This window comes from Zonotrichia albicollis, chromosome Z (genome assembly GCF_047830755.1).
Source record: "Zonotrichia albicollis isolate bZonAlb1 chromosome Z, bZonAlb1.hap1, whole genome shotgun sequence".
In the NCBI taxonomy this organism is placed as follows: domain Eukaryota; kingdom Metazoa; phylum Chordata; class Aves; order Passeriformes; family Passerellidae; genus Zonotrichia; species Zonotrichia albicollis.
Genome location: NC_133860.1, coordinates 58,897,121 through 58,918,402, shown reverse-complemented (window position 1 = coordinate 58,918,402; position 21,282 = coordinate 58,897,121). Strand labels below are relative to the sequence as shown.

General features: G+C 36.1%; 1 protein-coding gene across 1 annotated transcript in view; it reads left to right on the top strand.

The window, feature by feature from the left end:
- Positions 1-21,050, top strand: part of LOC102067601 (hippocampus abundant transcript-like protein 1) — a 29,590-nt gene extending 8,540 nt beyond the window's left edge. Inside the window, exons 2-12 of the mRNA XM_014266511.3 lie at positions 2,934-3,029; positions 6,035-6,097; positions 8,311-8,438; positions 9,278-9,392; positions 10,350-10,568; positions 11,640-11,753; positions 12,317-12,388; positions 14,870-14,982; positions 15,870-15,967; positions 17,736-17,893; positions 19,451-21,050. Coding sequence (XP_014121986.1) covers positions 2,934-3,029; positions 6,035-6,097; positions 8,311-8,438; positions 9,278-9,392; positions 10,350-10,568; positions 11,640-11,753; positions 12,317-12,388; positions 14,870-14,982; positions 15,870-15,967; positions 17,736-17,893; positions 19,451-19,651 — 1,377 coding nt within the window. The 3' untranslated portion in view covers positions 19,652-21,050. The remainder of the gene's footprint in view (positions 1-2,933; positions 3,030-6,034; positions 6,098-8,310; positions 8,439-9,277; positions 9,393-10,349; positions 10,569-11,639; positions 11,754-12,316; positions 12,389-14,869; positions 14,983-15,869; positions 15,968-17,735; positions 17,894-19,450) is intronic.
- Positions 21,051-21,282: the final 232 nt, after the last annotated feature.

Here is a 21,282-nt window from a genome sequence, read left to right as displayed (position 1 = left end):
TCCCTTACCTACTCTGCTGTGAAATTTGGTTTTTTCAGAGGAAACTGCTGTGGAAGGGGTCTTCACACTTCAGTGTAATTAGTGTTAAGTGCTAGTCTGACAGACAGACATCTTGGCAAAAAAAATATTCATAAAATTGTTATCCTATTACCTTATATAGAAGTACTTAAAGACTTCTTATATGAGGAGGATATTTTTTTTACCCCCATAGCCTTTGGAATCTTTGCTATTTAGAAATTAAAAATTGCATATTAGTAACTCTTGAAAGCCTTCCAGAGATAATTTTTGATCTGTGATATTGTTTCCCAGGAGAAAGAGAATTGCTTTCTTCAATTTTTCATGCTTGGAAGCAAGCTGCAATGTAGAAAATACATTGAATCTTACTAGCTAGAATACACTGCTGCTGCAGGTTTCGATAAAATGATGGATCTAAAAATTATTACAGATCTATGCATTTACTGTTTAAACACTAGGAATTTCTTCACAGTTTTTACTATAGTTAGGGTAAATTAATCTTGTAATGCAAGCATTTTCAAAACATGTGATTTCTACCAATTAGATCAAAAGTTTTTGAGCAGGGGAGAAACACCAAAGTCGTCTGTACTCTACCTTCATCATAGGTTGTCTTGACTTTTTTTTTGTGTTCAGTGCAAGATCCTGAGTTTCATGCTCACCCTGGTGTCCAGTTGCTGAAATGAGTCAGATATTTATCAGATTGTATTTGATATTTATCACTGGGTAGTGTCCCTTTAACTGAATTCTACATTATTAAATTGCACTCTTCTGTTGGAGTGAAATGGCCTTGGATTCGCTGGAAACACTGAAAAACAGTCTTTTGCAGGACAGTTGCTAGGAGAAAGGCAAAGAATAATTTTGGAACACAAAAACTATGTAAAACAGTTACTGTGCCAAGGGGTAGTCAGAAATTAAAACATCATGGAATGTTTTTGATTGGAAGGAACCTTGAAGATTGTCTAATTCCAACCCCTCCACCAGTGAAGAAGATTCCATCCACTAGGGAAATTGCTCAGGGTTCCATCCAACTAGCTTTTAACTCTTCCAAGAACTTGATGCAGTGCCTCACTGTTTGTTGAGTGAAGAATTTCTTCCTCATACCTAATCTCTCCTTTTTTCTTTTTAAACTATCCCCCTTCTCCTATCACAGTCTCCCCAATAAAAAGTCACTGTTCCTTTTTTGAAAGTCACTCTTTTTCAAAAGACCCCCTCAAGCAGTGAGAGGCCACAGAGGTCTCCCTGGAGCCTTCTCTTCTCTTCTTGGAGGCTGAGCAACCCCAGCACTCCCAGCCTGTCTTCATAGGAGAGATGCTCCAGCCTTCTGATAACTTTGTGGCCTCCTCTGGACCCACTGTAACAGATCCGTGTCCTTCCTGTATTGATGGCTCCAGAGCTGGGCACAGTGTTACAGGTGGGGTCTCCTGAGAGCAGAGTAGAAGATCAAAAATCCTCTCCCTTCACTTGCTACTACTCCTGTTTTAATGCAGCCCAGAATGTGGTTGGCCCTGTAGGCTGTGAGTGCATATTGCTGGCTTATGTCCAACTTTTCATCCACAATAACCCCCAAGTCCACCTCAGGGCTCCTCTCTCATTCTTCTCCCAGTCTGTGTTCATGTCTGGGATTGCCCTGACCCAGGTGCAGCGCCTGGCACCCAGACCTGTTTAATTCATGAGATTCTTGTGGGCCCAATTCTGGGGTTCGTCCCACTCTCTGTGAATGGCAGCCTGCCCTTCCATTGTGTCAGCTGTACTGCACAGCTTTGTGTCATCTGCAGTCTTGCTGGAGCTGCACTCTATCCCACTGTCTGTGTCAGGAGTGAAGGTATTGAAGACCACTCGTCCCACATTAGAGCCCTGAGGCACACCACCCGTCACCAGCCTCCACCTGAACACAGAGCCGCAACTCTCTGGCTTCATCCATCCAGCCAGTTCCTTATCCACCAGATGGTTCACACTTCAAATCCATGTGTCTCCTATTTGGAGGTAAGGGTGTCGCATGGAGCTGTGTTGAAGGCTTTCAGAACTGTAGCTAAATGATGTCTGTCAGTCTCCTCTTGTCAACAGTTGCTGTCGCTGCCGTGAAGCCCACTCAACTGTTCAGCACCTCTGCTTAAATCTCTTTCAGGAAGAAAGTAAGCAAACAGCAGTTCTGGTTAAATGCACCTTTCCCAAGGGTTCTGCCCATTTAATCTAAATAAAAAGGTTTCCTTAATCTCATCTGGGATCAAGTCCTTTGATCTTGAATGGCAGCAGTTTCACAAAATCATGAGTACCTGATAGTTTGCTAATTCTTTCCGGAGTCGCTTTTTGACAGGTAGAATAGTTCCACAGTCTGAAGTCTGTATTTGGAGACACAAGCATAGAATCAGTTGGTCAGCAATCAATAGAAAACAGTTGTACAGATGACATAAGCAGCTCCTTATTGTCTTATACTTTGGCATTTTCAAATACAAAAATTGTTGCTGTTCTGATTATGTACGTTGTCATGGTTTTGTTGAAGCAGTGCTGTGATTTTAATGAAGTGGATGTGTCTTGTCACTTGTGGAGGAAGCAGGGAGAGGTATACCATTTGTTACCTTGTCGTGGAAGGGTTGTGAATAATGCTCAAATGGGAGAAAGCCTAAAGACATGTTGGGGGTGAGAGCAGTACAGGACAATGTCAGGAATAGGGCCAATAATTCTTTTCAGTCAGCAGGTGTTCAAGGGAACAAACTTTGAAGTTCCCTAGAGATCTTTAATTGTTTTGTAATACAAAACAATTTCTCCTCACTTGTTTGGCTTATTGTTGTTCCCAAGGGCTTGGTTAGTAGGTCATGCTGAAAAGTGGTTATGCTCAAAACATGTTTGTAAGAGATATTTGCACATGTAATGAAGTGGATGTGTACAACCACTGCATTTGTTGTTTTTTTTCTTTTTAGCACCAAGGTATTGGTCGGCCAAGTGTTTACCATGCAGTGGTGGTCATATTCCTGGAATTCTTTGCCTGGGGGCTCTTGACAACTCCAATGCTAGCAGTAAGTATTGTTCATCAGCTGTTGCCTTGGTATTGACAAATGTTAATTTGCTAATTTCTAGGGATTTTGGATTTAATTTGCTTTATATTAATGCATATCTCATTACCTCAATTCCAGAAGTCTAAGCAGCTGAGATCTGGACTGCTGAAAGACTAGAAGATAAAGAAAAATAAATTAATTCTGCTGTACTGCTCTTTAACTCTTATTTGCCTTTTAGACTAACACCAGTTTAGTCTATGGATTAAAGTATCTCTGGAAATTCTGGTTTTTTCAAGACTTCATAGTTGAGTTAATCTTCCTCTTGTAACAACTGAATAAAACTGTGCAACCCTTCATTAACTATGTATATTCCCATGGGCTGACTGTTTAGTCAGCATGTAACTTCAAGTGCAAAGTCATTCATGTAAGAAATGGATTTCATAAGTATTTATTATGTTCTGGTTATTTTCTAGGTGAACAGATAATTTGAGTGTTTGGTAATAGGATATGAAGCATTTAATTTGAAGGCATGGATCTCATTCATTTTAGTGGGGCCTGCCTGTGAGCAATTGCAGAAGGTCTACCTCTCCTAGTCCAGGTTTTCACTGCCTTATACTTGAGACCACTTTGAAAACATGGCAAACAAAGTTTTGTATGATTAAATGAGTTAATTTTTTTCCTTCTCCAAACTCCAAGTAAGATAATGTACATAACTCTTGGAATGTATTTGCCTAACTTTTCTAAAGGCTGTTACTGAACTTCGTAACATCACTTAGTAATAAAGAAGTTCACATAAACAGTTGACACATTTCCATAAAGCAGTTGTCTCATAAAATGACTGTCCTCTCATTCTGTCTTGCTGGTGTCAAAATATAGGGAAGCTTACTGGGTGGTCTTCCTTGTATTTCCTTTTTCTTTACTTTTTTTTCTTAACCAAAGTGCTCAGTTTCAACTTGTGCAAGTTTGGCACTTCTCATTTAAAAGGATAAATATGCAAATCATGATTCTTTCAGATCTGTAAACCTCCACAAATTTTAATAGAACTGTGTATTCAATAGTTGCCCAGTAGTGTACTCCAACTGGAATAGGTCCATAGTTGAGAGTAATCGTCTTTATTTGTAATCAGCTTTGTAAACACTGAATGGCTGCTGTGTGGTTTATGTAATTTCAAGTCTGGTTTGATACTTTGCACCTGTCTTGTGATGTACCTCTGGTAGCTTACATTGGCCTGCTTATGAGCTAGCAGTACTAGAGATCATGTAGAGAATGATATCAGCAAGGTTCAGCCTTTGATCTGCCAGCTGCCTACTTCTGCTCAAGCAGGTTTGTCAGGTAGGAAGGGCAGAAATGATAATGTCTGGCCTGTTGATCAAAGCTCATAGTTATTCAATTTTTTGTGGTTTTTTTCATGATTCTGTGGGTCATAGTTCACTTTTAGTGTAATTAAAATGTTGCATACTATGAAAATAAATTGTTTGATGGCTGAGATTATTTAAAGTTAAATTTTAAATTGCTTTTTCACTTCTTTTGACATCTGTCAGCAAAACTGTACTGTTAGTTACATGACACTATACTTGGAGAAGAAAAGATTTAAAGTCTTTGTAAAACACACAAAGGGTTATGGACATTTTTTTTAATTTATGGACTTGTAACCAGTGTTATTAAGTTACCATAAGCAATATTAATTACTTAATGACATGTTCTCTCTTCTATATATATATATATATTTTAATATGTATATTGGTAGAACTGGAATAAAGCAGTTCCCTCTACCAGTTTGTCAACTTCTCTTGTCTATAAAGTAACAAATTAATATAAAAGAACTTGAACTTGGTATCAGCAAGGGTTGCCTCTCAGGAAAAAATACTAGAAAACAGCTCACAGGTAATTAGATTTGACTCTGAGTTTCCTATTTTTGTTTGTTTTGTTTTGTTTTTCTTTAACTTTGAAGACATCTACTTTTAGATCTGTAATTTGAGTTCTGATCTTTTTTTTCCTCAGTTTATAAAATGAGTGTTCTAACAGGTGAAAAATTGTTTTAAATACCTAATCAAAGGATGATGGCAGGAGGCAAAAGTGATGTAAATAAGGAGAATTATCTGACCAGTAATTAGTAAGAGAACTACCACTTTGATTAAACCTATGATTTGAGAATCTGACTCTTCCTATAGAAATTATGCTAATACTTTTCAGTGACCCTTTCTCAGTATACATATAAGTAATTTTTGTAATTGGTGGCACTTAGCTATAAATATCAGGGGCAAATGAGTGTGAGTTTTGTTTGAATCTGAATTTTTGTGCATATATGTTTTGAACATCACAATAATTTTTTTTAGTCAATGTGATAGCACCTGTGAGGCCCCTTAACTCTCTTGCATATTTATGGTAAATCTGTTTAGCATAGATTAACATTCTTGTCCTTGAATTAGGACTGCTGATAAAGCACCTTACATGAATTCGTAGCTGTATTTAAACACTGAGAACTCTTGCTGGTATTTGTAAGCATCTGCTTACTAATTGGAAGCGTTTCTAACTGTATGGCTATTTAATAGCTGCTGTGTGTTCAGTTATGTATATAGCACTATTTTTTCTGTGTCAATGTAATTTAGCAGAATCTCATTTTCACTCTTAAATATTGACAGTCAACCTTTTACATGAAGGAGCTACATAAAAATTTTATAATTTGTACTGCCTAGAGATGGTTTTTGCTTACATTGATCCTCTTTTTGAGCAGTGTCCCAAACCAACTATCTCTGCATTACAGTCTTTGCCAGCATAGGAACTTATGCCAATAAATACATATTAAATCTTGTTTACATTTTCTTGTGAAAAGAAAAAAGAGGTAGAAGATATTTTGATTCTTGTTGTTCCAGGTTTTTTGGTTTTTTTTTTTTTTGGGATAGGATCCTTTTTTCTAACAAGTTCTCATAGAGCTATCCTGTTTTACAAATTAAGTTTAAACTTGGAATCAACTCTCTCCTGTCTCTCATAATTAAAATGGTGCTTTTTTCCCCCCCTTCCTTCAGGTCTTACATGAAACATTTCCCACTCATACATTTTTAATGAATGGACTTATTCAAGGTGTTAAGGTAAGATGTTTTCTAAACCTCTGACCTAAGTATTCTGTGTGTTTGACTTGTCTCAACTACATTTTCCTAAGAACATAACAAAACACTGAGAACGTAGTTAATTCTTAAACCATTTTTTTACTGTAGTGGTTGTTTCTTGGGCTGAATTCAAGTTTTACTGCGGAAGCAGCAGTATCTTGAGACAAGTGGAATGTTTCTCAGAAATTTAAATTCCTCTCATTTGAACAGGTTCCACTTGTAGCTATTTGCAGTTTTGATAAGGATCTGTCTGAAAATAAAGCTACATTTTTGTTGTCTGCTTCCTAATGCTAAATGATTTATATCAGAGAAAAATGAATGCAATCTTGATCATACCACTGAGATAGAAAATGAAGCATTTGATCATTGTGATTTTGTCTTAAAATGCTGCATAAGAGCTAATTTTCATCAGGTTTGTTTATTTCCTGGTCCTATTTTTTTAATCAGCTCTTGAACATTCTGTGATATTTAAGATATTCAGGGCAATTTATAGCTTACTTAGACCACTGCATTCCCACAGTGATTATGCTGAATTGTGGCCACAAAAAAGCTTGCAAGAGTTTTATAGCATAAGTAATGTAAAGTCTTATCTTTCATAACTCTTGTGCTGAGAGGCTGCAAAGCCCTTGTTCAAACTTATGACTAAGATAATTTGTAGGGCTCAGAAATTATTTTTCTCGATGTCACGTAACAAATCTAAAGCATTGCTTTTAGCTGTGAGAACATAACATCCTTAGGATCAACTTGCTGGTCTTGCTGCCTTTCATGGTGAACTGGCAGAACACAGTGCGCTTGGGATGTTTGTCTCAGACTGAAAGAGGAAGTTATCTTCTCATTGTTCTCATAGGCAAACAAAGCTCATGTTCCTCTTCCTGTTTTAAGTTTTTCTCTTGCACTGCAATGTAACTGTGTATTAAAAGTAGTAAATAGAGGGTTCCCCATAGATTTTGTGCAGAGTGTGCCTGTAGAAAAGTGCTGTAATGAATATTTGGATTGCTCTAACAGGTCTAATAAACTGGAGATCAAAGGCTAGGGAGATCTTGTACTTCTGTGTCTTTTTTCTTTAAAACTTTGTTTGTGAAATATTGGAAATGTTTTTGACAGCAAAACATGTTAGTTCATGTGGCGCTGAAATCTGATTCTAAGGAACAGAAAATGTAATTTCAATTGAGTAAGACATGTAACTTTCCAAGGATCTGGTAGTCTGGCTTTACAGCTTTTGGTCTCAGTCTACTTACTGAAAATGTTGAAAATCAGGTTTGTTTGTAAGGATTTGACAGAACAGTAACTTAGTATAGCAAGTCTGTATGCATATGTTAAACTTTTGTGACTACATTTGAATAAGAGAGGTAAGCTAAAGTTAGCCAGAGTAGGCTTCCAGGGTATTAAGGTGCTTACAGAACCATGCATTTACTAATGTTTGGACTTACGGCGCAATTGGATTGATAAATGAAGAATGTACTAACTACGAGGAACTGTTCCCCAATTAACAAACCTGTGAAATCCTTTCCTATATTAATTCTCCTGTGTAATAAAATGGATATGAGGCCTAGATTCTAGGACTTCATGAAATTCTGGAAAAATCTAGTATTTGATGCTTGGTTAATTTTTTCTGTTTTTACTGTACATGTGAGTCTGACCTTTACTGCAGGAATCTCATTATGGTGTCCCATGATCTCAAGTTGCCAGGCCTGCTCAAATGATCTTAATAGTTCTTGCTATTTACAGGTGTATGGTACAGGATGAATATGTAGTATAAAGCAGTAAGTGTTTATTTTAATTTAAGCTGTTGAATTTGTTCAGAGAGCAGTTACGTTACCCAAAGCTCTCTCCTAGGACAGTCCAAATTAGAGGGCAACTTGGGTTTGAAATCTAGCACTGAGTCTCTTGATAGAGACTAAGGTAATGTCTTTTGTGGAACTAGACTGTATTTTGGAGATGTTAAACATTTTGCAGTCTGTGTTACTTCTATACTGCATCAAATGGTGCTTGAAAAAACATATGCTGTCTCTTTTTTTTATTTTTAAAATTCACTCAAGTTTGATTTGAAACATAAAGCATCAGAATCACAGAAAACTAGACTGTAGAACAAATAATGCCAATTTTCAGTTATCTATTTTATTCTTTTCTTATATTGTAAAGTGAGCCTTGGAAATGTAGCTGCTGACATACTAATTGTTTTTCTTCTGTCACAGGGCTTTTTGTCATTTCTCAGTGCTCCACTAATAGGTGCTCTCTCAGATGCTTGGGGAAGAAAATATTTTCTTCTTCTTACAGTTTTCTTCACCTGTGTCCCAATTCCATTAATGCGAATAAGCCCATGGTAAGTGGTACAAACTGGAGTAGCAGTCTTGTCAGGAGAGCGGGTATTCAGAGGAGATGTCTGGAGAAATGGGAAAGGGACAATAAAACAAGAAGAAAGCAGCTTTCCTTTCAAGACATGATTGCATTATTCTGGAGATTTTCTGTTCAAGATGTATTCAAACTGTGTGTCCTAAAAGTAGAAATAATGGAATATGAACTATATTCATACAAGTATAAAGCATTTCTTTCAAGGATTTGACAATCCCATCTAACTCTATTTTAAGACCAGCTGTTAATTTTTTCCCTTAATGACTGACAGTAATAAATTTGTTTTTAAAGCTAAATGAACCTTATCATTTATTTGCTAAAGAAAAGTATAATTGTTGCAAGTGAGATCTTTTACCTGTTTGATTAGTACTTTGATACCAAGTTAGTACTGCTCAGTTACGACTTTAGTTGCATTTACATTAATTGTGAAACTTGGAAGAATTACAAAAGAATTTTGTTTACAGTCTGAATGCATTCAGAGTTCAGGTTCCACAGTATTATATGTCCGATGAAATAACTTCTAAGATAGTTAATTTTTCATATCTTGAACTCGAGAGGGTAAAAATCTATGGGTACCATGTCCTCAAAGGACCAGTTCTTCTTTTAGGCTGATGTATAGTAAACAGAAGAATATAAAATAATTTAAATGCTGTTTTCCAGTATTTAAGTCATTCATTCATCTCCAATAAAGTTCTGTGTTAGTTTTCAAAGAACCCTCCTCCTAGACTTAAACACAAACTTGCTTATTAGTAAGAAAAAAAGCAAGAGATCTTAGTTCAAATTTTCTAATTGTTGCTTTTAAATTATTAGGTGGTACTTCGCTATGATTTCAGTATGTGGAATATTTTCTGTTACCTTTTCTGTAATATTTGCCTATGTAGCTGATGTAACAGAAGAACATAAAAGAACTACAGCCTACGGACTGGTAAGATATGCTCAATTTGGGGCAAAAGGTCAGATTATGACCTTCATATTGAAGTTGTGTTTTGATGTACAGATTGTTTCCTGATTAAAGAGTTTGATAAAGAAGTGTACCACAGCTCAGAACGCTGGATTAGCGTTCACACAGTGAACGGAATGCTGCGTGCTCATGGGAGCAGAATTAAAATTTGACAGCTTGCATACAGGGCATGTGTAAGAAAGAATGTCTTTAATTTTGGAAACAGAACATTAAATGTTAAAGACAATGCAAGTAATATAATTTAGCAATAGTTTTCCATCACCCCTTAGTTGCATATATAGTTCATATGACTTCATTTTGGTATAAAATGGCCTTTTCTATTGTTAGAATGGTAAGAAGGGATGAAAATGCATAAAACAGTATTTTTAATAACTTAGATATGATCCTTCTTCACGATCAAAAGAGGCGGAAAATAACTTGGTTAGTACAAACTAGTCCATTCAGAGGTAATATAATTCCTGCTTAGTGTGCTTTCCTAATATCTGTATTACTTTACATTTTGGAGGTCTATTGATAGATGTCCTTAGCTTTTAAACTTCTTTTAAGCAGGCATTTAAATGTACTGACAACTTTTTCAGTGAAATCACTTCAAATTCATAATTAGAAAACAAAATAAAGATTTTAGTCTATTTGAAGGTAAGAGCCATTTTCCTTTGAGCCAAACCTGATCTTGGAGTGCAAATCCTGTCTAGTATGGTGTGCTGTTGAGAAGGCAGTAGATACTGTATTTGGGACCCATACTTATTGTTGTAAATAGTATGTGGTTTATTTACTTTTTTGTTTGGTTTGGATTTTTTACTTGAATTTTTACTGGGGTGTTTTTTCAATGACACTTATAGGGAGGGGTGGAGAGCAAGTTACTTCCTTTTTCTGTAATGGGAGAATAACCACTTTGATGAGTTTGTGAACTGTTGTGCATAGGTATCTGCCACCTTTGCGGCAAGTTTGGTGACTAGTCCTGCCATTGGAGCATTCCTGTCTGCCACCTACGGGGATAGTCTGGTTGTACTGGTGGCCACGTTGGTGGCTGTCGTGGACATCTTTTTCATCCTGCTAGCTGTACCAGAATCTCTGCCGGAAAAAATAAGACCTACTTCATGGGGATCTTCTATATCATGGGAACAGGCAGATCCTTTTGCAGTAAGATGCACTTCAATAAGTTGTTAGTAAATGTTTGGTGATTGATAAGTAATAATTATTCATTTCAGTTTGTAAGCTTGAGAAGTCTTCAGCCTTACTGGTAGCTTGACTGTTGGGTATGCTGTAGTTTCAGTTCTCTGCTCTTGCCCATAAAGATCTAACTACATTTAAAAAACAAAATCAAACCAAACTTTGTGGATGAAATAATTCTAGATTTGAAAATGATGTTTGGTGTGAAATCCAACGGTACAATACTTCAACTTCCTAACTTAGGTGCTCTATTTTATTGCGAACAGAGTTGCTGAATTCTTATGCCCCAATATTTTAAGTTTTTACATACTCACTTTATGACTGTATTTTTGGCAGTATCTCTCTGCACTCTTGCTTTCCACTTTTGGTTATGTATGATTTATTTCTAATAGAGATTGGATCTATAAAGCCTGATCTTTTTGTAGGCATATATAGGAAGGGCTAAAACATACCATGCAGTCTTTGTAGTAACTTCACTCACTCACATGTACTCAGTTATTTTATCTTTTCATTACACCTTGATATCTTAAGAAAGGAAGAAGTGATTTTTCTTCTCAAGATCTGTCCTGCTGGGAACTGGTTGTGAATATTGAAAGATGAATGGCATGCTTGAAAGACTGCAGTTACAGAATTTGTTTTCCGCAATTTATTTGTTCCTTAAAGTAATTAATTATAATTATAATTGGAGAACAAGTGTAAGAAATGTATATTATTTGCTAGTATGTTTCAAAACAAATAATTACTGTGGAGGTCCATTAGAAGACATTAGTTATTACAATTATGTAATGCTGTTTTTGGGGAGTAGTTTTGACTTGGTACTGAACAGTAGCTTCAAAAATCTCAATGGAAACTTTACTGAAGAATTGAGTTCCCCAAACTGTATATAAAGAGATTGTTTGTGACTTAATGTTCAGCTTAACAGTGTCCATGTGTAATTGTTTTGATGTATATGCATGCAAAAAAAGGGAATATACCTTCTTTCCTTATGCTTTCATAGGCTTTGTACTATGTTTTAATACCTGCCTTGTTCTTTTGTTTCAGTCTCTGAAAAAGGTTAGAAAAGACCCTACAGTTCTCCCAATCTGCATTACAGTGTTATTCTCATATCTGCCTGAGGCTGGCCAGTATTCTAGTTTCTTTCTGTACTTGAGACAGGTAAATGTTGATCTCTTCGCATCTTACTAAGGATGTTTAAATAAGTATTCCCTATGACTTCTTTATTGTTATAGGCTTTGCTTAGAGGCCTGCTTTCTGCCAAAGTAAAAACTTTAAAATGAAAAGCAGGGTGATTTGCTAAGCCAAAAACTGAGTAACACTTGACTCCTGATGCATGAACCCTGCAGTATTTTAAGCACGTGTTTACCTTAAGCAGGCCTTTGTTCTCATTTAGTACAGCAGTTTCTGAGTCTGTCTTGAAGTGGGATCTTGCCTGTCAAAGACCTGGTGTGTTTTGGGGAGGGATAGAGAACTTTAGTTTCCAGATCTAGGACTTCTTTTGTCTCCTTTTTTTAAGGCAGGTTTTTTTTTCCCCTTTATACTTTTCTTGGCAAAGAGTCAAGTTAGGGATCATTCTTGAAAGTGGACACTTCCTGAATGGATCCTGTATAAATCTAGAGTATAAGCAGGGATGAATGTTTTCATTGAAAAGATATTCCCTGCTAGTAATTGTCCTGGATTGTGTTTGGCATTTGTTTCACACAATTTCTGCTTCTCTACAGGTTATAGGCTTTGGATCTGTTAGCATTGCAACATTTATAGCTGTGGTGGGCATTCTGTCCATAATAGCTCAGGTAAGCTCTGTATCTTAATGCTTCATTTAAGCTCATCTAAAAACTTTTTACCTGCTCTAATGTCAGTGTATCTTGCATTCACTAAATGTTGTATTGGTGATACAGTCCATGTAAATTTCTTACTTTGTGTAAGCTTTCCTTAGTAATACTGGATCTGGATATCGGAAAGATAAAATTTGCTAGACTTGGATCAGTAAATTCCTTGGAACTCTGACTTAAAATTATTAAAACAATACAGGAAATTTGTTACTAAATGCAAGGCATTCTGAAAGGGAAGTGCCTTATTTTAAATAAAAGTCATGCTACTTGCACCTGCTCAGTTGGTTTGTGCTATCAAACTTGCATACAGGCAGTCTTTCCAGGGTTACTTAGGCTCAGCTTGGAGGCTGAGGAGCTGTGAGGCCTTGTTATCTTCTCATCATATTTCTTAATTGGCAACAGTGAGCTGATTTTTCAACAAATCCTTTATGTCTTTTGTAAATCCAGGTTTTTATTATGCGATCTTTGGTATCTTTATGGATGCAGTTTGTCTTCCTGTTCTGATGACAAGAGGAGGAATGGCATATAGAGTATTTGTACCCTTGCTGCCATTCTTAGCTGAATGAAGGTCTTACTGTTTTGATGTAAACAGCACATTCATCAATGTTTACCAGTTTTCCTGGTGTCAGTTGTGGCCTTCCTTAGCAATTCAAGAAATTATTTTAATCTTTGTGCTGTGGTTTTTTCTGAGGCTATTGTGTGCACTCACATCTGCCAGTCATACTTTATGCACACCAGTATTTTTCTAAAAATCTCTACAATGGTTTTCCTTCTGGTTTATAATTTTCAGTGTTAAAATGAGGAAAATCTTCTGATTTTTGAGCTTTTTGAAGAGTACAGCTTAGTAATCTAGGCTTATTGACATAATCTTTGCTTCATAAATACTGACTTGTGTTGGCATGTTGGGTAAGAAAGAACTGAAGGTAGAATTACCGTATTTTTTCTGTGTAGCATTCAAACTAGAAATGAGAAACAAGAAAGCTAGGGTGAGCAGTTGTCCTTGGCTGGATGACAGATGCCCACCAAGCTGCTCCAGCACTCCCCTTTCCAGGCAGACAGGGAAGAAAAGTTAAGGTAAAAAACAACTCTTAGGAGATAAGGTAGCTTACTAAAGCAAAAGTTTAGGTGCACATACAGGGGGAAAAAAAAGGTTTACTTTCTGCCTCCCATGAGCTAGCAGTGTTGAGCCACTTCCTGGGAAGCAGGACTTCCACACACATAGCAGTTGCTCTAAAAAGCTAACATCATCAATAACAAATGCCCCATTCCTCCTCCCTTTCTAGCTTTTGTATCTGAGATGATACCATATGGGATGAGTTGTCCCTTTGGTCGGTTTGGGTCAGTGGGCCAAGTTTTGTCCCCTCCCAGGATCTTACCCATTCCCCGTCTGCTGATATGGGGGGATTGTTGAGAGACAGCGCTGATGCTGTGCCAGCACTGCTCAGCAGCAGCCAAAGCACTGGTGTGTTAACAACACCTTTCCAGCTACCCACAGACCAGAGAGAGCTGCTGTGGGAAAATCAACTCCATCTCAGACAGACAATCAGGAAGAGAAGAGAGGAAGTGTATTCTGCTCTGCAGTCCTGGTTCCTTTTCTCTGTATTTTTACTGAAGCATTGCTGAGTTTCTCCTGTTAAAGAAAAGTGTGTGGTCCATTAACTGAATCAAGTTGTCCATATGGACTTTGCTTTACCAGGAAGTGTCTGCTTCTTGCCCTGAGTGTCTTGTATCTGAATTGGGATCTCCTTTCCCCTCAGCAGTAACACTTCTAAAAAATGGAAATACTGATCTTTGATTAGGATTAGCTTTCATGTGCAAATGAAAAGGTCATGTCAGTTATGTAAAGAATCAGTAGAAAATGTAATTAATGGTGCCTAGGAATTGACCAAATTTCAGTGTATGTGGTGAAGGTGACAAAGCAGCAGGATTTATTTAAACTTACAGTAAGTTTAAATGTAAATTTGCAAAATAATTCAGCTGACCTAAGGAGTTTACTTTCTTCTGAGGTAGCAGTCTTTTTTTCTCTAGTATTTGTAAATACTGGTAAATTCAAATTGTGTCCAGCATGCACTGTTTTTGCTTGGTAACTGCTTTTATTTTGTGGAGTGCTCTATTCCATAATACAATAGGGCTTGTAGAGGTGAAAATGAAAGCCTGTTTGCATTGGAAGTAGACACTGTCATCTAATATACATAGAGAAGGCAGTACATATGGTTCTGGATGTCCCAAAGTAGTAACCCTTTAAGTGTTAAGAATATCTGTACATTAAATGTTGAAATTAATTATCTGTATTTTGGGCTTAACACAGGAGGAGAAAGAGGACAAATGTTGTGAATTTTCTCATCATTTGAAAGGTCCTCTGAATTACTTTGCATGGGAGAAATTACTTTAGCAAGTCTGACTTTTTAAAACAACTTTTGGTTGAACTTATTTCTCTTGCAGACTTTGTTTCTCAGTATCTTGATGAGAACTATAGGGAACAAAAACACAGTTCTCCTTGGTCTTGGCTTTCAGATCTTTCAGCTGGCTTGGTATGGTTTTGGATCTCAGTATTGGTAAGCATGCGTTTTGCTATGTAGACACTTGTTAAGGAGCTGAAAGGTTTTTTCTTTCCCCCGACAAATTCTACTGTTGTTGTCATGGGTATTTGAATGTTCTGTGAATTAAGTATTCCCATTTTCATTACTCTACCAAAATTTGGTCTGTATTTTGCATATGTTGGAATGATAGAATTTTGTGTACTTACAGCTCTTTTGAAAAGGGAGTCTTTGCAACATTTTGTTCCACTGACTATTAAGTCTATGAATGTGATTAAAACTTTTTCTTAAACTCACAAGCTAATAAGTAGCATGTTATCTCTAGTAATTCCGCTGGATCGATTTTACCCATTAGGTATTGGACCTATACTTGTTTTTGTAACATATTTTCTTACTCCAACTATCATCGGTCTTAGAAACTATCTACAGTTTCTTCTGTTGGAAACTGTCTAGAGTTTCTTCTGTCTTTACTTAAAGACAATTGGAACCATAAGCTAGAAAATCTTACTCTTTACAAAGTGTGTCCTACTGAGAGGGAGGAGTGCTTGTCATTTATCAAGAGTACTTCCTAGTCAGTTGTAGAAACTAGAGAATTATCTCTCTGGGACACCCTGGGAAATTGTTCCTTTGTACAATGTTTGGAGAGGAAAGCCCGCTTTCCTCCCATTCCTGTTTTTTTTCTCTGCTAGGATAAAATCAAATCCAATGCGCTTCTCTTCCAGCAAGTTCAGAATAATATATGGGAAGGGAGCAGGAAGATAACCAGATAATTTCCAGTTCTTTAGGTGTTTGAGTATGTATATTTTAAAAGGAATGAAATGTTAAATAAGGGTGCTCTTGTGGGAGTGTGGGGAGTAATTATAAGGGCAGTGTCATTTTTAATTCAAATTATGTATTTAACACAGGATGATGTGGGCAGCGGGAGCTGTAGCAGCGATGTCAAGCATTACATTTCCAGCAATAAGTGCTCTGGTTTCACGAAATGCAGAGGCAGATCAACAGGGTGAGTATTTGATAATTTGCTGTTTTTGCATCAGACTGCTTTTTTCTCTAGAAAGCAGAAGAGTTTCCTAGGTGCACTTTTCAAGTTATCTTTGTGTGTTTTCACTTGGTAGTACCTGTGGAAGTCTGCTAATCCATGTAGGGAGGAAGGAAGTGCACAAATTTATCATATTTACATTGTAAAAGACATAATTTCTGATTAGCTACTTCTTGTCTTTCTTTCTGTAAAAGTATTATGAAGGCAACAAAAACATTCTCTTTTTTTCTCTTCCTTTTATTATATGCAGTATTCTCTAAGTAAACAGTGAGGATTAATGTAACAATACTACCTTTTTAATTACACATTTTACCAGATTGAAATAAATGTAGGAAAGAAGTTTTATTTTTTTTGTAGAAAAGTTGGCCCTATTTGATACAATACTTTAGATTTTCCAGGAATAGAAAAGGATGCCAACGTAACCAGTTAAACTGAGAAAACACAGAATTTACTGTTTTTGATATGAAAAGCAATGTACAGTCAGAAATTACTCCTCCTTTAAAGTGAAATGAGAAGTCGTCACAAATTAGAACACTGGTAGAAAGACTTCATATTGTTCTCGAACTTGAATTTAGTATTCTCATTAAAAAATGCTTACATAGAAATTTTGAGTATCAGTTATACTTTAGCTTTGTACAACATGAAGTAGGTAAATGCAGGAAATCTGAGAATTACCAAGGAAGTACTGTTCCAGGAGGTGGATTTCTGTTGTAGGATGCAAAAGATGGTGTTTTACATGGGTTTTTGTAATTATTCCCCTCTCTCCCATTTTTTTGAGACATTTAAAGATTTTTAAAGACTTCTGTTTACATCAGGAAATTACTGGTTTAGTTAAGCTGACAGAAGCAATTGAACCTTGATTTTACATAGAGGAAACTGGTGTTAATAGCTAAGGCTTTCAAGACTGAGGTTTTGCCACCTAGTGGCATGAAGATTTTAAACTTTCATATCATCAACCCATGAAGTAAAAACTTTTTTTACATGTTTTCTTTTCCTCCCATTTTACAAGTTACCGCCTTAAGGATGAAGCAGATTATTAATATTGTCAAATAGCATTTTTAGACTCTTATTATGTGAAGTTAATATCATCAAAACACTTTTTGCACTGTTGCCACAATTACTTAATGAAATCAAAACAGAAGTGTACCTATAGCACTTTGATTAATCAAGCTTTAAAAAGAATCCATTATAAAAGTGCATTCAGTCAAGTATTGTGAATTTACTGCTGTTTACTTAATTTACTGCCCTGAATAGGTTACTTGGTATTTAAATAAATACTGGTCACAATTTGTGCGTATTTTCCCAATCACAATTCTTAACACTTAGGTGCATTATTCTAAATTTCGCTTGAAAATAAATTGAATGGGAACCACATTTAAATGCTATCTTCATTGTCTTCATTGCAGGCTTTGGGTGAGAGTGGAAGAACTCTAATATTAAGAATTAAACCTACACATAAATTTCTTTATCATAATAATGAAATATTATCCAATAATAAAAATAATAATTCTTCCAGTAATCTGCAAGTATAGTGACAGGACTGTGGTGTGCAGAGGATTATTTGAATCCAACAGATTTGTCTTCAACAAACTTCTTACATCTTAGAATGTAGAAATAATTATGATATGCCCTATTTTGGAACAATTATTAGAATACACTCAGAGCTCTTGGCTCTGAGCATTTCTTCCTTGCTTAAAAAAAGAAAACCCTACTGTTTTTTTTTCCTCATTAGGTGTTGTCCAAGGAATAATAACTGGAATAAGAGGACTGTGCAATGGCCTGGGACCAGCACTGTATGGCCTTATTTTCTTTGTCTTCCATGTGGAATTCAATGAATTCCTACCTGATAACACTTCTGAAACTGAAACAAAGCAGAATCCCAGTAATAAGGTTAGTTCAAAATTTGGTGTGGAGTTTCCTGTGTAGAATTCATTGTGCCAGAAATCTGTCTTTTTTGGTTAATTTAAAATCTTAGTTATTTAATAAACCTGGAAAGTGAGAATTAAGTTGTTTAAGAACAAGATGTTCTTGTTCTTAATTCTCACTTTTCAGATTTATTAAATAATTCAGATTAAGATAATTTAAATGTGATCGTAAATACTTAGATTTACGGTAGCAGCAGCATTGGTTTCGGTATTGTAACAGTGCCAGGTAACTTATTTTGATGTAAATTTACTGGAACTAAAGTTTTGAGTGAAGTTGCATCATTATGATTTTCCACATATTACAGCAAACAGAGGAGTTGTCGGATGTGTTGGAGAGTAGTAATAACACTTGGCAATGCAATGACAAAGGGCAGCTTTTGAAAGATTTTCACTCCTCTCAGTGAAACCACAATTATGTGGTTAATACTCAAAAGCTGCTCAGATGAATTAGCTGTTATACTGCAAATGAGGGTGAATTAATTTGTGGAAGTTCATTTCTTCTTTGAGTATTTGTGTGTGTAGCACCTCTTGAAGATTTAATATCATCAGAATGTATTTTTGATTTGTTTATATGTGCAGACTATCAGCTGAAAATTTAAGCCTCCGATTGTAACAAGAATTGAGGCAAGGGAAATACCCGGTTACTGTATACTTATGTTCAGGTATTTCCCACTTTATTTGAGAAGAACTTCCTACATTTCATTTGGTAGAATAAAAGTACACAGGATCGACAAGTTTCACTTTTGGTTTTATCTAGTTTTTGTTTAACACAGATACAGAAAAGTTGTTAAAGATTAAAAAAGAGCTGGATTGCTGACATTTTTCTTTTGTAGAGGTTTGCCATCAAACCTGGCTGATTAAAATTTATGTTAAAACCTTTCTGATGTTTGTTTTTAGTTGGGGTTATGAAATGTGGATAAGTTTTGGTTTTGAACTTTAAAATAAACTGCTTAGAAGCAAGAGACAATAACTCCAAATACTGAGTTATCATACATGAGTAACACGTGTCTGCAGTGAGAATGGTCTCACTGCTATTTTGCTCACCCATATATTGATTTTTTTTTTGGGATGCTTGTTTATTTGGCTAACTTGATTCTAGATATCTCAGCCATGGAAAAGTGAAGCTGAGGTTATTGAGACTTGTACTTGTGGATGTTGAAATCTTATTCTATTAATGTTCAGAGGAGTCTTGTTGATTTAACAAGCATGTTGCCTAAAGCAAAAAAACAAATTACAAAAAAGCATCAAGTCAACATCTGTTTCATTATCTAGGCAATCATACTTTCAATTGAAAATTTTATGTGTTTTTTCATTTTTCAATCAGTGTGGAGATCAGGTGAGGAATTTGTGGGGATTTTAGATGTAGAAAATTCACTTTAAAGTGCACATATGAACCTGTTTGCAAAAATTTTATAGTCCCCATAAATGTGTCTCTCATGATCTCCTGCCTTAGTGGTGTAGTTCATAATGCAGAAGTCAGTGTCTGAAACATGAATTCTTTATTATGCTTGTTTTCCTGTAGAGAGCGATCATTCCTGGTCCCGCCTTCCTGATCGGAGCGTGCATTGTTCTCCTGGCTTTTCTAGTTGCCTTATTTATTCCTGAGAACAAAGCCAGCAGTACCAAAAAACACAGCAACAGCATCAGCAGTAGTCAGAGTAACAACCTAGACCAAAGTAATGAAGAGGACATTGAACCATTGCTGCAGGATAGCACTGTATGAAGGCTAAATTCTGAGGGGCCAGTGGAGCAAATTCATGCGCTGAATTGTGGCTCTGGAAGCTTGATGAGAGGTACAGAGTATCCTGCCTTTCAGGAGAAGGCAGCTGTGACAGGAGGTCACTTGCTGTATGCTACCTGAGGTTGATGTCATGCATGCAGGAGTGGTTTTTTAGAACAGCAGGTCACAAGCTGGTGTGATTCTACCCAGTATTGGACTGCAAATGCTGTGTCAAATTCTGATGTTGGGTAAAAACCTGAATACAGAGACAGATTTTTTTTTTGAAGTTTGAATGTTTAGTTCCCAAAATTGCAAATTAATGCAAAATAAACAGGTTTGAGTCAGAACAATTTCAGCCATCACTACAATAGGTTTTTTTACATTTCTTACGCCTTTTTGTCTGCATCTATGCCACATGTAGTCTTCATAGCATGGGAGGCACTGATCTCTATATAGTTTTGGTACCTGAGATAGTGGTTATCGATGAAATTCTCAAGTATTATTTACTAGCAAGAACTCCAGTAGTTACCAGAAAGCAGTGATGAAAATGAGATGGCAGAATTGTGAATGTGTGTGATCACACAGGATAGTACTTAGCCATAAATGAAGGTCATGCAGAAACCTTAAAGCCACATTCTGCAATAATCAGTTATGTGCAGTTAAAACAAATCCACATGGCACCGAAGAGCCAGGTCCCATTAATATTTTGCTTATAAAAAAAATATTTTAATATTAAAATGAGCAGTGTCAGAAATAGACAATTCTGAGTGGGTGCCAGAGTACTTTACATCAAAATATATATGTATGTACTGCATTTTGTCACTTTATCTGCCATATAAACTAATTTTTCCTATTAATTCTTTTGACCGCTGCCTTAACTGCTTCTTAGTGTTCAGTTATTATTCATATTCAGCCTTCATATCACTGTCTTACCTGCTGAATATCATAGATATATGAATATCTTTTTTTTCTAAAAGATGCTTCAGAGGAGTGATGAATTATAACAAATGTGCTAATTTTTAGAGACATTTTATGAAGAACACAGAGATTTATATGTATTTTGCTGCAGTGTAAATGGACTATTAAACCCAACTTGGATGAAGTACTCCTATGAATGTTTTATATGTATACAATATATGTAGATATTTGTAAGGAGTTTTAATTTTTCCAGATGGGGTGCTGTGTAAATCATGTATTTATAAATGTAATGAGGGTACAGACAGTTATACAGTTTTTTTAAAAGGCTTGTGTATTGACTGAACAAATTTTAAAAATATATATTTTGAAACTTGTTCCATGTTGAGCACAGATAAGAAACCTTTTGTACTTATGCAGGTTGGTTTTTGGTTTTTAAGTTAATAAGCTTCCTAATGCATAATAAATATAAATACCAAGCTTTCTAGGTTTTGTGAGTACGTGTCTGTTTTTCCAAGTTCACTGTTGTGCCTTGGCTGCTTCAGAGCAGAAGTGGGTTTATCCTCGTCTTGGATGACAGTACCTGGATTCCTGTTCTGTTGTGTTGTGTTTGTGTTATCAAGAGTGGTGAAAAACATGCTTTGCTTAGACATTCCATGGGTTCCTGACATGTTATCCACTGGGGTGGAGAAGTGGAGAATGAAAGTACAAAAAACACT